Raw genomic sequence first — 22,487 nt, forward strand, 5'->3', positions numbered from 1 at the left:
AGGGGTCAAGATTCATTTTGATATCATGTTAATATATAATTGAACTAGCATCATTTATTTAAAAAAAATCTTTCTTTCCTCTCTGTATGTGTCAACTCTGTCATAAATCAGGCAACCATATCCATATGGATTTGTTTCTAGGTTTTGTATTCTGTTTATGTGTATGTCCTGTGTTGATACAATGCTGTATTGATTTCTATAGCGATATCTTGATATCTTATATAACTTCCAAAGCTTGGTTCTTCTTCCTGAGGATTGCCTTGGCTGTTGTAGGCCTTTTATATCAATATACATTTTGTAATCAGCTCTTCAACTTTCACAGAATAACTTGCTGGGAATTTTGAATGTGATTACATTGGCTATAGATTAATTGAGGGAGACCTGACAACTTTACAGTATTGAGTCTTCTAATCTACATGGTATGTGATCCTTTTTATTCAGTCTGTAAAACTTTCTCTGAATAATATTTTACATTTCTCAGTGCATGAATTTTTCACTAGATTTATTCCTACGTATTTGATGGGTTTTCTTATTATTTTAAATAGTGTAGTTTTAAGGGTTTAATTTTCTGTTTGTTGCTGGTACATAAAACAGTTCATTCCCATGTCTTGACCTTGTGTCTAGTAATTTTGCTAAATTCACTTACAGTTTATCTGTGGGTTTTAAATATACATTCATATCTTTTGTGAAAAATGAGTTTTTAACTCCTTCCAATCCTTTTCATTTTTATGTCTTTTTCTTTCTTTGTTACATCGATTGTGACATCCAGCACAATGTTGAACAGACACAATCATCATGGGCTTCCTTATCTCATAGATGATCCCTGGTGGAAAGCAATCTGCAATTCACCACTAAGTATGTTTGCTGTAAATGGTTTTTCTAGACACTCTGTCGGAGAAAGGAAGTTGCCTTCTGTTCCTTTGCTGCTTATTATCATGCATGGGTATTAAATTTTATCAAATGAGGTTTCTGCATATAACCAGATAATAATAAGATTTTTCCCTTTTATACTGATGTCACTTATAATGACTTGAATATCAAGCCACTCCTATATGCTTGGAATAAGTTTCACTTAGTTGTGAGATATATATGTATATAATTTTTACTATCACTGGATATGATTTACTAATATTTTGTTCATATCTTTGCATCTATGGTCGCAAGAGAAATTGGAGTGTAATTTTCTTTTCGTATAATGCCCTTGTCATGTTTTAGTATTAAGATTTTGTTGACCTTGTAAAACTTAATTTAGAAAAGATATCCCATTCTCTGAGAGAATTTGAGTGAGTTTGCTGATATTTCTTCTTTAAATGTTTGGAAGAATATGCTTGGGCTTTTTTTGTTGTTGTTCTTTTGATTATTTTAGCAGAGGTTTTTAATATATTTAATTTTTTTTAATGAGATATGACTATTTAAATTTTTTGTTTCTTCTAGTGTAAGCTTTGGTTAAGTTGTGTTTTCCAAAGAATTTTTTCACTAAATGTGTAAGAGTCTAGTTTATTGGCAAAAGGTTCAGAATAATTTCATTTTTTAAAGTGTCTTCTTTTAAATTGAGGTCCAATTGACATTATAACATTAGTTTCAGGTTTACAATATAATGATTCGGTGTTTGTGTGTATTGGAAAATGATCACAGCAGTAAGTCTAGTTAACATCCATCACCATACATAGTTACACATTTTTTGTGTGATGAGATCTTTTAAATTTACCTCCTTAGCAAGTTTCATATATGCAGTTCAGTATTATTAATTATAGTCAGTAGGCTATATATTATATTTTCATGACTTATTTGTCTTTGTCATTATAAAACTGGAAGTTTCCACCTTTGACCTTCACTCATTCTGCCCACTCCCTACCCCTCGTCTCTGGCAGCCACCAATCTACGATCTTGGTTTCTTCTTTTTGGGTTTTTTGTTTGTTTTTCCGTGTCTACATGTAAGTGAGATTATGCGATATTTGTCTTTCTTTGTCTGTTTCACTTAGCGTAATTCCCTCAGGTTCCATCCATGTTGTCACAAATGGCATAATTCCACTGTTTTTTTATAGCAGAATAGTATTCCTATATGTACACCACATCTTTTTCATCTGTTCATCCACTGATGAAGACTTCAGTTGCTTCAATATCTTGGCTACTGTAGGTAATGCTACAGTGAACTTAGAGGTACATAAATCTTTTCCAGATAATGTTTTTTGTTTCCTTCAGATAAATACCCAGAAATGGAATTGCTGGATCATATGGTAGTTCTTTTATTTAATTTTTTGAGGAACTTTCATACTGTTCTCCCCAGTGGCTGCACCAATTTACATTCTCACCAACAGTGCATGTGAGTTCCCTTTTTTGCACATCCTCACCGACACTTCTTATTTATCGTCTTTTTGATACTAACCATTGTAACAGGTATTAGATAATGTATCTCATTATGGTTTTGATTGCATTTCTGTGATAATTAGTGATACTAGGCATCTTTCATGTACCTGTTGGCCATCAGTATGTCTTCCGTGAAAAATGTCTGTTCAGATCTTCTGGCCATTTTTTAATTGGATTGTTTGGCATTTTTTTTGCTGTTGAGTTGTATGAGTTCATTATATATGTTGGATATTAACCCATTATCAGATACATGATTTGCAAATATTTTCTCCCATTCAGTAGGTTGCCTTTTCATTTTATTGATGGTTTCCTTTGCTGTACATAATCTTCATTCTTGATATTAGTAACTTGTTTTTTTTCTTGATCAATCTTCTTAAGCGTTTATCACTTTTACTACTTTTTCAAAGAAGTTACTTTTGGTTTTATTGATTTCCATTATTGAATGTTTGAATTTTATTTCATTGATCTCTTCCTTTTTTTTTTTTTTTCAGTTACCTCATTTCCTTATTTCTTCGGGTTGGATTTGCTATTCTGTTTCTGGCTTCTTTGTAAAGAAGCTTAGAACATTGATTTCAGCCTTTTTTTTTTTTTGCTTTTCAGTTATGTATATTTGAGACTTTGAATTCCTCTCTAAGCATTAGTATTAATGTAGCTATAACTTGTGAAGTTTAAGATACTGTACTTTTATCACCTTTATTTTTTCTAATGGATTACTTTTTTCGATGCATTACTTCAAGTGTATTGTCTAATTTCTAAAATTTTGGGGTGTTTTCCAGCTTGTGTTTATCAGAGAACATATTGTGAATTATTTCAGTTATTTTAAAGTTGTTGAAGCTTGCTTTATATCCTGGTATATGGTTAATTCTGATAAATGTTCCGTATGATCTGAAGAGAACAAGTATTCTGTGGCTGGAGTAGTGTTCTACATATGTTAACTATTTTAATTGTGTTTGATGCGTTTCATATAATCACTGAAGTTTTTGTCTACCTGTTCTATCTTTTGTTGAGAGAGATATATTCATCTCCCATTTCTTTCATTATTGTTATGCAACTAAATTCTGTATTTTTTGCTACTGATTTTTGTATGTGCATCTTGTATCCTGCTACCTTGCCAAATTCTTTTATCACCTTTAAGTAGTATTTGCATGGAGCTTTTAGGGTTTTCTATATATATAGACCATGTCATCTACATACAGTGATAATTCTAACCTCTTCTCTTCCCATTTGTATCCCTTTTATTTCTTTTTCTTGCCTGATTCCTGTGGCTAGGACTTCCAAGACTGTTGAAGAGAAGTGGTGAGAGTGCGCATCCCTGTCTTGCTCCAGATTTTAATGAGAAGGCTTTTAGCTTTTCACCATTGAGTATTTTATGCTTGCTGTGGGTTTGTCATAAATAGCTTCTTTTGTTAATTAAAATTTTTTAAAATTTCTTTTAAATTTTTAAAAAATATTTTTTATTGAAGTACAGTCAGTTTACAATGTTGTGTCTGTTTCTGGTGTACAGCACAATGCTTCAGTCACATAGGAACATACCTACATTCGTTCTCCTTTTCTTCTTCACCATAGATTACCAGATACTGACTATGATTCCCTGTGCTATAAACTTCTTGTTTATCTATTTTATATATATTAGTATCTGCAAATCTGAAACTCCCTATTTATCCCTTCCCACCCCCTTCCCCTAGTAACCATAAGTTTGTTTTCTATGTCTGTGAGTCTGTTTCTGTTTTGTATTTTTGTTTGCGTGTTTGTTACTATTTTCTTGTTCGTGATGTCTATGTATTTATGTATCTGATTACCTTCTAAAAATTTTTTTTTAATTTATTTTCTATTTTTTTGGGGGGGGAGGTAACTAGGTTTTTATTTATTTTAATGGAGTACTGGGGATTGAACCCAGGGCCTTGTGCATCCTAGGCACACATTCTACCACTGAGCTATACCCTCCCGTTCTCTGATTACCTTTGATTATGTGCTTGTCATTATATTTGAAGATACGTGTATGGTTGATTTGAAGCCTAGTTGATGGCCTTTTCAGAAGTGATTTTAGATTTTCTTCTTCTAGACATTTGGAGGTGCTAACAAGTCTGGATCATTATAACCCAGATTTAAGGCTTGAGGTTTCCTTGATGACCTAGGTGACATGAAACTGGGCTGCAGGTCCATACCTGAATTTATATAACTCTTTGTAGTACATGCTTAAAATTGTTCATGGTTGAGGGGGTAGCCAGTTTAACAATTTATTTTTGCTGCAAATGCTTTTGTAGCAAAAGCAATTGAATGCTGGACATACCTTTTTATGTTCTTGCTTTATTTAGATTTCTGCCTCACTATTTTGTTACATTTTCGTACTTCTAGGATATTTTCCATGTTTAATTGATACTGAAAACTTTTCATTGCAGGGTTCATTGTAGTTAACTACCCTGCCATTAACAAAGGCAGAAATCTTCCCCTTTACTTTGCCTTTGAATTTGTCCTGATTTTTTTTTCCTGCTTTTTGTAGGTTCTACATGACACATTTCCTCAACACACATTCCTCATGAATGGTCTCATTCAAGGTGTAAAGGTAAGAACAACTTTTGTGTGGTTCACAATGAACCAAAGCCAAGAATCCTTAGTAATTTAACTCTGGAATTTTAAATGGGACTTGGAACTTAGGGAAGCAATTACTGTTCATACATTTTGTAAATAAAATTTTTAGCTGGATTATCAAAGTCACAGTAAAATGCAGCCCGACTCTATAAGGCCTGGTTTATTGGTAAAAGCAGTACTTTATTCTAATTAACATGCACACAGTAGCATATGAAGGGTTTAATTATGTGAAGTTTTAATTACTCTATCAACAGAATAAAATGGGCAAGTATAATAAATGTCTTCTTTTGAGATAGGCTTTGACATTGAAGAAGAAGGAAGCATCAACATTTATTGTTGGGTATATAGTCTTTTGGCAAGGCTGGTGTTCTTGCCACAACTTTCTGAGCTCTCAACCACTTGACTTAGTTAGCCTTATTAATTCATTATTTGAATTTTAATGTGATACTCTGAAAGGCTTATAAATAAGGGGCTAAAATATAATGCTATGTTCCAGATCCACTTTGTAGTAAAGTATATGGGTATAGCATCAAATTTGCCCTTTTCAACTTAGGTAATATCAATCTACATAATTTTACTTTGTGCTGAACAGCACACTTAAAATTATGCCATAGTAATTTGCTGAATTCAGACATAGGAATTTGTTGAATTCATAGCTTTGAGCAGCAGTAATTGTAATGAATACTATTTATTCTTTGCCTATTTTCAAAAAGAATCTGAGAATGCTTACAGTAATAATAACATAAATAAAATTAGGGCAACTTAAAGAGGTTTTTAATTTGAGGAGGAGGAATATTATCAAGAATCTGGTGTGTGTTCATGTAAGCACCAGTTGTCAGCAGTTTTTATCTACATGATAAAAAGAAAAACTAAAAAAAATGAGAGAGAGCATTATCCTTACAGTAGATTCTTGTGGAAGTTATTCCACAGATCTTTTTCTTCTTGCCTTATGGAGCTAATAAAATGTGTTTTAGTCTGGTTCTGCAAAATCAAGCCAGCAAGGTTCATACCCTAAAGCCAAGTGGCATGCTTATTACACTTACAGATATCCATATTATTATCCTAAAAAAAAAAAGTATTTGGACTGATTCAGGGGCATGGACAAGGGCTTATTTAACTTCAACTGCTATTGAACTTCAATTTATTGAACTTAAATGAAGAGTTATATACTTTAGTAACTGGCTGCTGTTTTCAGGGGTGGGGATATAATGAGAGAATCCTACAGCAAAGCATAACTGTCTTAATATGGATGTGAGCACAGTGGAATGAATATGGCTTAAAATTGCTTTAGCATTTAATCTTCGTTCTGCATCTTATTAACTGTGTTACCTTAGTCATGTAATTTAACCTCTCTAACCTCAGTTTCATTATTAATGAAATGAGAAAGAGGAAAGATCTCTAATAGGGTGATTATGAGGATTAAATTAGCTAGTATTTGTAAAGCTATTAGCATAGTACATTCATTTGCTAAATACTCAATATGTAAAAAGCAAAAACTATTAGAAGGAAGTCTTGGTGACCATTTTTCTTACCAGTTTGGGGAAAGATTTTCTATTTTTAAAAAGAAGAATTCATAAAGGAAAGGATTGAGTCATTTACATCAGTATTTTAGCTTTGGTAAGTCAAAGCCACCATCCTCAGACTTAAAATACAAATGACAAAATGTCGTTTGCAACGTGTGTAGAAGGACGAGTACTTAAAAACACTATTAAAGTAAAACCATAGGAAAAGGACTGATACCTCTGAGGGGCACAGAAGGGTGTAAGCCAGCAGTTTACAAAAGGTAGCAGTGTGAAAGTACGTTTCTCACTTATAGGCAGTGAATCCCAAATTAAATGTGATGTTACTTTCATATACATGTTGGTAAAGCAATTTTAACTGATAAGAACTAGTTCAGTTTGTGGTAAATTGGATCCTCATACACTGTTGATGAGAGGATACATTGGTATAGCTTTTCTGGAAGGCAGTATTTTAACAAAGTAATTCCATTTCTAGAAAACTGTTCATATCAAATAGAGTTTATTCAGAGAGTCAGGTAAAGGGCTATTTGTAATAGTAAACATGGAAACTTTTAAAATGCCTTAAAATTAAAAGACTAATTATGTTGTCGTGCAACTGTATAATGTATTATAGGTATCTAAAGAACACATTTTTCCATTTTCAGCAACAAAGATGGACCTAGAGATCATCATACTAAGTGAAGTAAGTTAGAGAGAGAAAGACAAATATCATTTGATTATATGTGGAATATAAAATGATACAAATGAACTTATTTACAAAATGGAAACAGACTCACATAGAAAGCAAACTTCTGGTTACCAAAGGGGAAAGGGAGGGGGAGTGATAAATTAGGAGTTTGAGGTTCGCAAATACAAACTACTATATATAAGAGAGAGAAACAACAAAGGTCTACTGTATAGCACAGGGAACTGTACTCAGTATCTTCTAATAACCTATAAAGCAAAAGAAAATGTATATAACCGAATCACTGTGCTGTACACCAGAAACTAATGATGTTGTAAATCAGCTATACTTCAATTAAAAAAATAAAGCTATCCAGTATGGTTTCAGGTTTGTTTTGACCAAAATAAATGTAGATAAGCGGGGGGGGGGGATGATTAAAAAAGGACTCACCTGAAGTTCGAAAGTGTATGAATTTTTGGATGATTTTTAACTTTCTTCTTTATATCTTTTGTTCATCTTTGTAGATTTTCTACAGCTAACTTTTACTTTGTAAGTTTACTATCATAATGTATGGAAGAAAATGTTTAGATTTGGGCTGAGCATCAAAAAAGGATATAAGTAAACAGTTCTGTTCTGTGAATTCTCCAATTTTAGGGCTTTTTTTTGGTGGGGCTTGTTACTGCAGTAGCTTTATTGAGGTAATATTTACCTACCAGGCAAGTCACTTGTTTAAAATGTACATTTAGTGGTTTTTAGTATGTTCACAGAGTTATGCAGTCATCTGCACACAATTTTAGAACATTTTCATTGCCCCCAAAAGAAATCCTGTATCCATTAGTAGTCACTCCTATTTTCCCCTCATCTCTCCAGCTTTAAGGAAGCACAAATCTACTTTCTGTCTGTCTAAATTTGCCTATTCTGAACATTCTGTGTAACTGGAATCATACAGTATGATGGTCTTCTGTGACTGGCTTCATTCACTTACATTGTTTTCCAGGTTTGCCTGTGTTGTAGCACGTTTTAGTACTTCATTCTTTTTATGGCTAAATATTTTATGGACATACCAGTTTGTCCATTTATTGGTTGATGGACATTTGTGGCTGTTCCAGTTTTTTATTATTGTGAATAATATTGCTGTAAACATTTCTGTACAAGTTTTCATGTGGACATATGTTTTTACTTCATCCTAGGTACATACCTAGGAGTAGAAATGCTGGGTCATATGGTAACTTGAGTTTCTGTGAAGTATGTTTTCAAATTAACTTCTCTTTCTTAACCCTGTTTCTGGCAAGTAACATATGTTCCTCATCTCCTAGACTTCTGACAGATGGGTGGCTCAAGCCGTGGACAACAGTTCCTTTTATAGCTACACTTACTCCCTTCGCAGTATCGTCAGATTTAACCACTTTCAGCTCTGAAATAAATACGTTCCTAGACCTTGGTTTGGAACTCCAACCTGAATATCCAGTTGCCTAACTGACATTTCTATTTCCTTGTCTAATAAGTATCTCAGAGTCAAAACTGAGTTCCTAATCTTCCCCTCTAGCATGACCAACTCACAAGCCTTCCTCATATCAGTTACTGCTCATGCCATCCTGGCTCCGGCCAAAATCCCCGGAGTCCACCTTGACTTCTCTTCCACGTCCCAGACCCAAACTGTCAGCAAATTCTGTGGTTCTGCCTTCAATAGGTACATAATCAAAAAGCTACCTGGTCCCTTCTCAGTAGAGATGCTGATAAAATATAAACCAGTTTGTGGCATTCTTCTTAACCAGCCCCACGCACACCCCGCTTTCTCCTTTGGCAGCATCCCTGTTCTCTCCTCCACTTTCTGCTGACCGTGCTCCAGCCACAGCTTTCTCAGCCTGTGCTTGCCCGAGGGCTTTGCAGTTACTGTCTTTGCTTCTCTGATTGCTCTTCCCAGATTTTGGCAGGCTTTGCTCCCTAACCCTCAGCTCTTCACCCAGATGTCACTTCTCAGCGATGCCTTCACTGTTATCTTAAATAATGTATCCAGTTCTAGTCACTCCCAAGACCTCTTCTCTGCTTTATTTTTCTCCAAAGCATCTCCCCTCTGATATACTATATATTTTGCTTTATCTTTATCTTGTTACTGTGTGTTCTCACTCCTCTTTTAGACTGGAAGTCTCATAAATACATGGATTTTTGTCCACTTTGGTCTCTTGGGGCTGTCCCTAGCACCTACAACAGTTCTTGGCACCTGATAGGCACTTAGTAAATTTGTCAAATTAACATCTCTTTCTAGTCTTTTTCTATGTGTTTTTCTATGGTCGTGTTCAGCTTATATGGAGACTAGAACTGTGTATCTTTTTTCTTATATTACTGGTCACTAATTATATCATAATAATTTTCTCATGACATTAAAACTGCATGGAATACAGGCAGCCCTCTCTTTGCACGTTTCCTTATGCACAGATTTCAGTTACCATGGTTCAGTTAAATAACGTGAATCCCCCAACAGCACAATTCAGATTTCCATTACCGGTGTATTAACTGTGAGTAACTGCATAAAGTACAGACTGCTGCTAACTCCTTAGTTCACAGAACACTGCATAAGTAACAGGTGTGTATCATGACTAGTCATGACATTTTAAAGTGGTGACTGGTCACCGTGCATTTCTTAGTTTATGCACATACAGCAGGGCATACAGTTGTGTTCCTTCATTGTCTCCAGTGATAAACCCACATGATAGTTTACAAAAATAGATGATTGAAAGAAAGAAGTGACCAACAAGGATGAGAATGCAGTAGAGAAATAGTAAGAAGGATGGAAGTGAGATTCAGCTAGAACCTCAGAGGAATTATGGAAGAACCAGCTGGCTGGAGAGACTCTAGACAGCCAAAAGAATTTAGTGATGCTAAACTTACCGGCATAAGTGAGGGAAATGGTTGTGATGAAAAGAGTGAAAATGTCCCGGCAATGGAACTGATGCTAGCAAAAAGCTTCACATTAAAGAAATTCCCAGAGATGATATTGCATGACATTGAAAGCACAGAGGATACAATGTTGGAAGCTGATCCAAAGTTAGAAAGGCATTTGACAGTTTTCCAGTGTGTGGAAGATACTGCACATCGTAGGTTACATGACTTAGAAAGAAGATAAGCACTATTCAATTGACTTGGTAATTTTTTTCACACACACACACACACAAAAAAAACTTTAATTTTTAATATTTTAAATCATAGTGCTCTAAATAAATACTAGTTACTATTTCTTTAATTGCACTAAACATAACTGATAGTAAGAGTTTTCATTGTTCTGACAAAAATTTCTAAAGGTCATAGGATAAATCAGTTTTCCACATTGAATAAAATCTCTTTACATGTTTTCAGCTTGCATTCATTTTTTCAGTCCTGCACTACCATGCAAATCAAAAACTTCCAGTATCGTTTGACATGATTGTATGAATGTGCCATAATTTATTTACCCATTTCCCTATATTAGTGTTTTCTAATTTCAAACTATTGAAGATAAATCTGTAACAAATTTTTTAAAATAAATATATTTTTTATTGAATTTTTTAAAATAAATATAGTTTTTATTGATTCCTTTAAAAAAAAGAGAGTTGTAAAAGTATGTCTGGTGAGTCAAAAGGGCATTTTGGGGCACTTTTTTTTTTTTTTTTAAGATCTTGAGTATATAGTAAGTACCACATCATCTCCGAGAGCAGTTGTGCCATTTCACACTCCCATCAGCAGCGTGTGTCTGTCCCAGCATGCTCTAACACAGTCTTTACGGATCTTCACCAATCCTGAAAATGATGTCTTACTGTAATTTTATTTGTTTTTCTTTGATTACAAGTGATGTTGGGTATTTTTACATTATATGCTGGCTACTTCTATGAAGTGCCTTAAAGTTCTTTTTTTTTTCTTTTCTTTTTTTTTAAGTTCTTTATTTTTCTAATGAGGATTGTTCAATTCTTTATTTCTAAATAATGTATTTTATGGTAATCCCTTCACACTTTAATGATTATTGGTTTAGTACCTGTTCATCTTAACGGTTACAAAGGGAAAAACTCACATTTGATCCCACTTCTCAGAGTCTTTCCAACATTTTTCAATAGCAGCTTTTATTTTTATGGAATTAAAACATGCAGTGGACACTGTTAAGTGATTAGCAATAAGAGGTTGTGTTAGGGTTCGCCAGACAAACAAGACCAATATAATATATGTAAAGAGGTTTATTTTAAGAAACTGGCTCACATGATTGTGGGGCTGGCGAATCTGAAATATGTAGAGCAGGCTGGAAACTCAGGCAGGAATGATGCTACAGTCCTGAGGCAGAATTCTTTCTTCTCCTGGAAACCTCACATTTTGCTCCTAAGGTCTTCAACTGACTAAATGAGGCTTCCATTATTACTGAGAGTAGTAATGCCCTTTATTTTAAAGCCAGCTGATATTGTATATGTTAGACCACATCTACAAAATCCCTTCACGGCAACACCCACACTAGTGTTAGATTAAATAACTAGGCACTATAGCCTAGCCAAGCTCATGAAACTAACCACTGAAGAAGTTTTGGCAACACTTTGTCGGAAGTATAACCAGACTGAGATGCCGTGGTTTGACTTAGTAGATGAAGTCTGGGTATGACTGCTGGTTAACGTGAGCAGATGGAGTAGACTATAAGCATTTTCTTCATTAAGACCAGCTGGTCTGATTGCTCAATGTCTACCTTGAAATTTATTGAAGCTTCCCTCTTTAGCATGTTTTATATTTATTACAAAATTAGATATATCTTCATCAGTGTCCCAAAGTAACTAAACTAAGCGGGCCAGATGTCCAGGGTTGATTTACACCTGGACCGATCAATATGAAGAGAGTGCCTGTAAAGCGTGTAGTTTTCATCTTGTCTAGCTTTGACATCGCAGCAAGGGCTTGGAAAGGGGGAAAAGTAGAAGGCCTACCAGTCCAGCCCAGGGCTTGGCCACAGGGGTTCACATGCAGTGCTTCTAATCAGTCTAGACTTGACGGTCAAGTTTGACCAAGGAGATGGCCATGTAGGTCATCTGCCAGGACATTCTTCCAGGGACATTTAATACATCAAGAATTTCTCTAATCCTAGGAGTTGCTGCTGAATTGTCTCATCCTGCTATTTAATGAATTAAATCATCAAGCAGTACATAGTATAAGCATGCAGAGAAACTGCTGGCTGATGTATTTAAGAATTAAAAAAAAAAACAAAAAAACAAGATGCCTTTGAAGTCCCCTTACAGCTAGCTACTCTTTAGGATTACTAAATACAGAAGTGCTTTTCATACATACACACAATAATTCTTGCTTTCTTAATTTGGACGGGAACTTGGATAAAAGACTATCCTTTTAATTATCTGTAAACAGAATGGTTGAAACAGCCTACTTGAGAGAAATGAGTTCATAAAATTTAAGTAGTTTTTTTAAAACAGACTGCTAATTTATCCAGTTGTTGAAACATGTTTAAGAGAACTTGCAAGTAGGTAAGTCTAGTATTTTATGTGCTTTCAGATAGACACTGAAATGTGGGCAACAAATTAGTGTGATAATTGCTTTGAATTATGGGCTTATTGGTTAGGCTCAGCTCCTAGAGCCACATCACACCTGAATTGAAACCTGCCTCTACCTCTCATGAGCCCTGGGCCTTAGGCTAGTTCCTTACCCTAAAGCACCCAACTCACAGTGTAAGGCATTTGTGTGAAGTGCACAGAACGATTTGGGGTATGTGAATGCAGCTGTTATTCTTAATTGGAATCAATTTGAAGTAGTGGCCCTACTACTTCTAAGGTTAAGGGAAAGCCTGTTTCTTTATGTTTTCATTAAATAAAATTAGTTGCCCTTTCATACGCTTTTGTTTCTGCTTTCTTTCCATGAATCTTCTGAACTTCTAGTCCCTTGCCCCTCCCCCCCAATCAAAACAAAATACTCCAGCCTTCTTGCCTGTATTGTTCTTTCCTTGAAGTCTTAGAATCAGCTGTTCTTTGACCCTCCTCATGCTTCACAAATCCCTCCCTGGACTAAAGTCACTCGTGTGTCATTTCTCACTGGTTCTGTTAAACTGATCTGCACCCTGGGAAGGGAAGCTCTGTCCCGTGCAGGGTCTCAGTGGATCCTCAGTCAGAAAAGTGACCCCTGTTTCAGTACTTTTTTTAATGTAAAAAGATTTGTGTCCATTATATAAATAAAAGTTCTGTTGGTGAAATTTTCTTTCTGATCTATTAAAGAAATGAAAGAGATAAAAGTCATCATTAGTAAAATACTGTATGAAAAAGCAAAATGAATGATAACACCCCCATATTATTTGGGGGTAACCTATGTCTGTATGTTGTAGGTTCCCTGTGGCTTATTTAGGAATACTGAAGAGTTACCATGAGATACAAAATTTTTCATGAAATAAATGAAGATTTTCAGAAGCAGTTATATGACTGCACTTTATTCTTCATTGTTACCACTGTTCTCTCATACTCTGTTCCAAGGTTAATTATATATTTGAAGGTAAACAAAAAAAAATTTTTTTTGGCTTTAAAACTTTAAGGGTATTGGCCCAATTATTTTAGTCAAATATTTGCCAAATGCGTATGTTAAGGAAAACATATGCTTAAAACTTTTTGCCATTCTTCATATGCTTTAAAAAGTTTATTTGATAATTGCATTTAATTGGACAATAAGCTTTAGTTGCTATTTTGTCAAAATAAAGCCTGTAAGGACATGTCGGAATTACTAGCCAATTAATTATACCACCTTAAGAACCTGTTTGGCCTGGGAATCTAATTTACAAAAGTGACTTATTAACTCTTGGCTGATTTTGCCATCCGCACCTGGACTCCTGCACACCATGTTTTATCCAGTACTCATTGGACCATGATAGCATAGTTATGATACCATGGCTTAGTACATCAGTCCTCCTTATTCTTGGATTTCATATTTTCAAATCTACCTACTTAACTAAATGTATTGGTAACCCCAAGATCAGTACAGTGATTTTATGGTCATTCATGTGTGGGATAAGGGTGGAATTTGAGTTGCCCAACTATGTTCCCAGCTGAGGTTGAACATGGTGACAGATCTTCTTATTTCAGATCTCATAGTCTACACATGTCTTTTTTGCTGTCCATTTAGTGCCACATATTCTGCATTTTTGTTCTTTTAGTTGGCAGTTTCTCTGTTTAAAATGGCTCCACGTGTAGTGCCGAAGTGTTGTCAAATGTTTCTAAGTGCAGGAGAACCTTGATGTACCCTATGGAGAAAATACTCTGTTAGGTAAGCTTCATTCAGACTTGAGTCATAGTGCTGCTGGCTAAAACCTCAATGTTAATAAATCAACAATATACTTATTAAATAAGGCATCTTTAAACAGAAACACACATAAATCAAGGTTATGTATTGATAGGTTAATGAAACTATGTGGCCAGAGGCTGGCAGGAACCCAGCCTTGTATTGGCTCTAGCAGCAATGGTTCCATATTCTCTCTCTCTTTTTTTTTTTTTTAGCATAGTCCGTTGCAGTGTTACAATTTCTGGTATACAGCACAGTGTTCCAGTGATACATATACACACATGTATTGTTTTCATGTGCTTTTTCATCAAAGGTTATTATAAGATTGAATATAGTTCCCTGTGTTATACAGAGGAAATTTGATTTTTTTATTCTATTTTTATATATAATGTCTAACATTTGCAAATCTCAAACTCCCAAATTTATCCCTTCTCACTCCGTTTCCCCTAGTAACCATAATATTGTTTACTATGTCTGTTGAGTCTGTTTCTCTTTTGTAGATGAGTCCATTAGTGTCCTTTTTTTTTTTTAGATTCCATACATGAGTGATATCATATGGTATTTTTCTTTCTCTTTCTGACTTATTTCATTTAGAATGATGATCTCTAGGGTCCATCCATGTTGCTGCAAATGTGGCATTATTTTATTCTTTTTTATGGCTGAGTAGTATTCCATTGTATAAATGTACCACAATTTCTTTATCCAGTCACCTATCACTGGACATGTAGGTTGCATCCATGTCTTGACTATTGTAAATAGTGCTGCTATGAGCATTGGGGTGCATGTATCTTCTCGAATTAGAGTTCCCTCCAGACATATGCCCAGTAGAGGGATTGCTGGATCATATGGTAACTCTGTTTTCAGTTTTTTGAGGAGTCTCCATGCTGTTTTCCATAATGGCTGCCCCAAACTGCATTCCCACCAGCAGTGTAGGAGGGTTCCCTTTTCTCCACAGCCTCTCCAGCATTTATCATTCGTGGACTTTAGAGTGATGGCCGTTCTGACTGGGGTGAGGTGATAACTTCATTGCAGTTTTGATTTGTATTTCTCTGATAATTAGTGATATTTAGCATTTTTTCATGTGCCTATTGGCCATTCATATGTATTCATTGGAGAGATGCTGGTTTAGGTCTTCTGCCCATTTTTTGATTGGGTTTTTTTTTGTTGTTGTTAAGTTGTATGAGCTGTTTATATATTCTGGAAATAAAGTCTTTGTGACTCACATCATTTGCAAATATTTTCTCCCATTTCGTGGGTTATCTTTTTGTTTTGTTTATGGTTTCCTTTGCTGTGCAACAGCTTATGAGTTGAATTAGGTCCCATTTGTTAATTTTTGCTCCTATTTCCATTGCCTGGCTAGACTGCCCTAGGAGAACATTGCTAAGATGTATGTGCGAGAATGTTTTGCGTATGGTTTCTTCTAGGAGGTTTATAGTGTCTTGTTTTGTATTTAAGTCTTCAAGCCATTTTGAGTTAATCCAGTGTTCCTGGCAACCTTACAGAACATAATCAGTGTGAATAATGAAAATTAACTGTATTATTGCTAAATGTTAGGGCTTTGATGTCAGTCTGGTTTTAATTTTTAAACATTTTCTTCTCATTTGTAAATTGTGGTCTGCATGTTTAGAGGACTGATGAAGTACTTTCCTAAGCAAGGTATGAATGTCCTTCTCAATCTACTGCTCTTATAATGCAGCCTCATAGGATCTAGGGTTAGATTGGGTAGTGAAAAAACAGCTCTGGGACAGAGGAAAGTCTTTGATTTTTAGGAAATACAAGTTTTTCAAATAGGCAAGTATTTTATTGGATTGTATTTTAGTATCTTAATAAAAATGTAGGTTCTCCCAGGGGATATTTTCAATATCTATTGTTACCAAGAGTTTGATTTAAATAATAATTATTTAATGAATAGATGAAATTACACCTTAAATCCAGAATCTAGCAGGCAATATCTTTTTTCTATAAAAACTGCATTATTTTAAATAAAACTTTAATACTTGGCCTTCTCATATTCTTTGTTTTAATGGCATTCATTTCATATTTTAAACATGTATGTATGAAATCTGAAATCAGAACTGTCTATAAACTTTTCCAGAGTTCTTTGTGTTTATAGGGTTGGTACTGTTTTTGTGTTGGTTTTTGCTTCTACTGCCTTGTCCTCCTAAATTTCTTAACGTTTTTCTCTATGAGTTATATACTACTCGAGAACTCAGGTATTTGATATTTTTAGGGAATTTTAAAGCAACATAAAAGATTTTTTCTAAAATTCATGAAACTGATAGTTGCATGTCATGAATTTAAGGCCTGCTTCTGCAGTCACTCAGCTTAGTTAAAGGAAATCATTTAACTCTTTTGATGAGTTAAGAACAGACCGAATGCCTTGGAAATCCACTGTGGTTTAGAAATTACAGGACTTGATGCTGTTACAGAGTCCAAACACATTCTGCTTGCTACACGACAGGCCAGTAAATCAGGAGACAAGGTGTTGAGGCAAGGAATAGTGACTTTATTTGAAAAGCCAGCAGACCAAGAAGATGGCAGACTAATGTTTTGGAGGACCATCTTACTCCAGGCAGAATTCAGGCTCCTTTTATACTGAAAAGGGGAGGGAGTGTGATTGGTTGTTGCAGACTTCTTGGTGTAGGAATTCTTTGTTCTTATTGCTGTCCATGTGGGTCAGGTCATGGTGCCTCTGTAAAACCTCTAACAAAACAAATGTTATTTTTTATTCTGCAACTTGTTATGTTTATATAGGTGCAAAGGTGTTAATATCCTTAAAGGTCAGAGCTTGAGAATAGGTTCTCCTGTATATTTCAGGCTAAAGGCAACATTGTTTTACAAAAGGTGCAGAGCTAGCAAGACTGAGCCTAGAAAACAAGGCACAGGGTTAAAACCAAAGAAACAGATCTAATACGGAGTCAGATTCTTTTCTCTTACAATGCTTGAGTATAAATTAATACGTTATTTCAGAGGAATCAAAAAGCTTTTTTCCTCTCACCTCCTCTTCAATTGTCTTGTCTCCTGGCCCGTGGGCCCTGAGTTTAATGGTGGCTGATAGGGGGTTAGAATCCGGTTCCTCTTCTTCTTAACTGTGTGACCTTGGAAACTACTGAGTTGATTTCCCCTTAATACATCTGTTCAGTTTATCAAACCTCTTTGAATGCCCCTGTTACTAGACCCTTTGATAGCCACCAAGGGTACAGACATGAAAAGAAACCATCCCTCTGATCTTAATCTCAATTTCGAATCCAATAGAGAAGATAGACAAGTAACAAGTCATTGTAATAGAGTGTCAGAATAGAAGAGATATGTACCAGATGGGGGGTGGGGATTGTTTGTTTTGCACATCTCAAAAAGCAGGGTTAATTCTTTGAGTCTGTTTGAGTAGCTAAGAAAATAGAAGAGAAGTTGCTCCTTGCCCAGAGTTGTGAAGAATGACTGGTAGTTTACCAGGTCCAAGTGTGGAAAGTGCACACAGGCAGAGCAGGGGCCTTTGCAAATGCCCACTGGCATAAAAGAACATGGTTTGTTCAGAAAACTTAAGAAGTATTGCATATAGCCAAAACACAGGATGTCTGTTTAGGTGCCAGATTTTGGGGGCTTCTATTCGTATGCTATGATGAGAAACTTTTAAAACATATTATAAAAATTCAAATACACAAAAGGAGAACATAAGATAATGAAGGACACTGACGTCAAAAAGGAAATTGATATTTTGCCTATATTTTCCTCTAGGAGGTTTATTGTATCTTGTCTTATGTTTAAGGAATACTGCTCAGCCATAAACACCTGGTGAACTTAGGATATGGCAACATAACGCCATTTGCAGCAACATGGATGCTCCTAGAGAATGCCATTCTAAGTGAAGTAAGCCAGAAAGAGAAAGAAAAATACCATATGAGATCACTCATATGTGGAATCTAAAAAAAAAAAGCATAAATACAAAACAGAAATAGTCTCACAGACACAGAACACAAACTTGTGGTTGCCAAGGGGGCAGGGGGTGGGAAGAGATGGACTGGGATTTCAAAATTGTAGAATAATTGATAAACAAGAGTATACTGTATAGCACAGGGAAGTATATACAAGATGTTATGGTAGCTCACAGAGAAAAAATGTGACAATATATATATGTTCATGTATAACAGAAAATTGTGCTCTGCACTGGAATTTGACACAACATTGTAAAATGATTATAAATTAATAAAAAATGTTAAAATAAAATAAGAACTTAGAAATGAAAAAAAAAGGAAATTGATATGGGAGTGGCCAGCTGGCACTGGCACTCTGTGTGACTGGCAAATTGTGAGGAAGTAGTAAAAATTTCTTTACTTTCTGTCGCTTATGTGTGGTGGTATTGCTTCCCGTCAGCCTCACTCTTGTGCAACTTGCATTATCTCCATCCTAAGTTCACCAGGCAAATAGAACTTTAACTTTGATGGAAAGAGAACCTACTTTTCTTATGGACATTAGTATATGGATACTCATCCTATTTATCCCTATTAGCTTATAAGCCCTTTGAGAGCAGAAGGTATGTATTCATTTGAGGGTCTTACTTTCACCAGTTAATTCAGAGCTTTGCACAGAATAGATATGCTATATATATTTATTAAAATGAATTAAGTTTCTGGCTTCTCTTTTGCTTGGTGTTTGTTCACCTCAGAGGTCAACTGTGGGTATATGTATTTCACATCACCTCTCTTCTCCAGTTTCTCCCAGAAAACAAGCTGTTCTCCCTCTCTTGCCTTTCAAACAGCACACTTAGGAACTTTGTTGGAATTTTTTTTGTAACAGGTTATGTTTGATGTTTCAAATTAATTCTGTTTGGAGGCCACTAAAATGAATTGGAGCATTTAGAAGTGCGTTTAGAAAATAAGAATTACAAGTAGTTGGGGGATCATATTATAAACCTGAGCTTTGCTTCTCTTTCTCCCTCTCCAGGGCCTGCTCTCGTTTCTGAGTGCCCCGCTCATAGGCGCTCTGTCTGATGTGTGGGGGAGGAAGCCCTTTCTCCTCTGCACTGTCTTCTTCACCTGCTTTCCAATTCCACTGATGAAAATCAGCCCCTGGTGAGTGGCTTGGCCCTCCATCATGACTGTCTCTTTTGGGTCACACGTGAACAGTACATCTGCAGAACACCTTTTAACCATTTCAGAGCAATTGTACCTGTTTTCATTTGAACTCTTTGGTAATACAGAAGGCCAGTAGGCAGTTGCCATCATGCCCATTTTATAAATGGGGAAATGAAGACATAGAATTAAGTCGAAGATAAGTTACTTAGGTGAAGAAATAGGAGTAAAATATGTCTCTGAAGGTGGCTGTTTTTGCTAGGAGGTAAGTCACAGGGTTGGGTCCTGGGAAGGGGGCTTGCTGCCTCAACTGTGGCTTGTTTTACCCTGCACATGTGTTGTTTTTGTCAGCTCATTGCTCTAGGGCACTGGCATGAACATAGTTTATATAGAAAGGCAGGAGGCACTTTTGTGTGTACTGTATTAAGACCAGTCGTTTATTCTAAATCGTAATATGAATTTTAGTTCTCATTTTTCCATGATCAAATAGGGAAAGAATAGTTAGCTCTTCCCTTCCAGTTTTCATGCTGCTGCCTCTGTTACTTATTTGACTGATGAATTATGTTACATAGAAGAGATGACTGTGTACCTGTCTTCCTCATGTATATAAAGGAAATGGAATGTTTCATCATTAAGTATTAAGCTAGCTTTGGGGTTGAAAAATACTTGCTCCTATTTTATTTAGAGATTTTCCTTTTTTAAATCAGGGTTGAATGTCACATTTTATTAGACGCCTTTTGCATGAGTGGTGATCAGTTGAACTTTCTCCTTAGATCTGTTACCATAATGAATTATATTAATAGATTTTTAATATTGAAACATCCTTATGTCCTAGGATTAAACCCTACTTTTTGATCTTTGAGATTGTGTTTGCTAATATTTTAACTGGACTTTTTTAAGCATTTATGTATATGAAAGATTTTTAGTCTTAATTACATTAATTTTTAAAATACTTTCTGCTTTTGTATTTATATCTTTTCTTAGCTAATGCTAGGAAATTTAGAAAGTTTTTATTACTGTTCTGGCTACCTTTAAAGCTGTAACTTTAATGAATACCCCTTACTCTTTAATTTTTTTAAACTGCATAATAATGACACCCCTTGAGCAATGACAGAATTAGTATGTTCCTGCTTCTTCCTGTTCATGATGATTATGATTTTATTATAATCAGTTTTTGTTTTTAAATATACATGCACTTTTAAATTTAATTTTTGGTTTACAGTCTTTACGTGGTATCTTTGACTCTGGTTATAAACGTATGTATATGTTACCGCTCTTATGGGTACTTACAGTCATCTTTTTATAGGTGGTATTTTGCGATGATTTCCATGTCTGGAGTCTTCTCAGTCACGTTCTCTGTGATATTTGCCTATGTAGCTGACATCACCCAGGAGCATGAGCGAAGTACAGCTTATGGATGGGTAAGATAACAGGTTATGTTTTTTAACCAGAGAAATAAATTACTAAAAATTCACTGGAAATTGAGACTTAAAATAAGTGTTAAATATTGACTTACATAAAAGAAAATCTAAAGCAATTGAAATGTAAAAAGAGACTTACGAGAAGTTAAAAATAATAAGATAGAAATTGCTAGTAATTTATTCTCTGCTTTTAGGATTAGAAGATAGGCAGGAATGTGTGAGTTGTCAGTTGCAAAGTTTTTATAAAATTGTTTCAATTTGTTTCTTGTTAGCTGATCCCTTGAGGAACCATAGACAGTAAACAGGTGCTAAGATGGTAAGTCTCTGGGCACCTAATTAGCATTGGAGAGGCAACAGAACCTCAGCCATGTTAATCCATTGTTACTGTATTGCTCATTGTGTGACTCAGGCACTAAGTTGGGACATGGTACCGCAGAAAAAGTCATTCGTTCAGTAGATAACTGTTGAGTGCATAACAAAATTTATAGGAAATCTTTTTACAGGATAGTTGAGTATTAGACACATCATTTGTAATTTTCTTAGGCAAGATAATGGCACTGTGGTTATGTAGGAGAAGAGAGACCAGTAGAAGATGGCAGGCTGAAGCCCTTTAGTTTAGAGTTCACAACTCTGAGAACTGCTTAAGTGGTTCATGGGAAAGAGACGACAGGTGAGCATTTGTGGGTATGTGTTCAATGCGTGAACCTGTTGGGGCATGTAGGTGTTGTACAGGAAAAATGTCCCCTTTTTCCCTTCAGGTTCTTTGGCTAGCATAATAATTAAGTTGACATAAGACAGATTAACAGGAGAAAAACATTTAATTTTGTATGTATAGGAGTCCCACAAAGACATGAGAGACTCAAGGGCAGTCAAGTAATTGGGGCTAATTAACCATCCTGAGCTAAGGAGGAAAGAGGGTAGGGGCCTGAGGCTCCAAAGGAGAGGAAGACAGCTCACAGGAAGATGAGAAGAGCAAATTAGCACCTGGTACACAGATGTCTGCCTGCCCCGCGGGGTAAGCCATTCTGCTGGAGAGCTACCTTTGGAGTTGTCCCTCCTCCCAGTGTGGGCTGCCTCTCTAAATTCTTTTAGGCTGTTAAGGAAAAGGTTAAAAAGTGTTTCCTGCGTCTCCTGGGTCTTAATTGCTTTCAGCTCGAAACAGTCCACATGCCAAAATGGCACATTTTGGGGTGGCTTATTCTGCCTTCAGTGTGCATTGTGCTGTTCTCTCAACTTTCCTGTGTTTAAAATGTTTACAGTAAGAAGGTAGAAGAAGAAAGATGATCTGGCTAAGTTGTTGAGTAGATTGAGGGGGGTTGAATGCCAGAAACTCAGGTTACATCTCCCCTGAGTCTCATTCTTTGTTTTAAATGCCACTTCCTGAAAGATAATTAGTCAATTCAGTGTTGACTGACTGAATCGTATGAATCAGTGATGGACCTGTAAGTCGGTTAACTGCTCTTCCACAGCACACAACAGCAGTTTTTACTTTGTTGAATTTAGATATCAGCAGTTTAAAAACACCTCCTTTGACCCCACTTGCCCTCTAGCTACTGCCTGCTCTCTTCTTCCTTCCCTTTTTCCCCTC

General features: G+C 35.6%; 1 protein-coding gene and 1 non-coding gene across 7 annotated transcripts in view; one reads left to right on the plus strand and one right to left on the minus strand.

The window, feature by feature from the left end:
- MFSD14B (major facilitator superfamily domain containing 14B) overlaps nt 1–22,487 on the plus strand; it is a 138,596-nt gene that overhangs the window by 99,946 nt on the left and 16,163 nt on the right. For 5 of the 6 annotated variants that reach the window (XM_072959060.1, XM_072959062.1, XM_072959059.1 and 2 more), the window contains 3 exons: nt 4,868–4,930; nt 19,351–19,478; nt 20,785–20,899. In XM_072959060.1, the coding sequence (XP_072815161.1) occupies nt 4,868–4,930; nt 19,351–19,478; nt 20,785–20,899 (306 nt within the window). The remainder of the gene's footprint in view (nt 1–4,867; nt 4,931–19,350; nt 19,479–20,784; nt 20,900–22,487) is intronic. The other variant, XM_072959064.1, reaches the window with a different exon arrangement.
- On the minus strand, nt 4,238–4,311 carry TRNAP-AGG (transfer RNA proline (anticodon AGG)). The gene has a single exon. It is a non-coding gene; the product is annotated as a tRNA-Pro (tRNA).

This window comes from Vicugna pacos, chromosome 4 (assembly GCF_048564905.1).
Source record: "Vicugna pacos chromosome 4, VicPac4, whole genome shotgun sequence".
NCBI lineage: Eukaryota > Metazoa > Chordata > Mammalia > Artiodactyla > Camelidae > Vicugna > Vicugna pacos.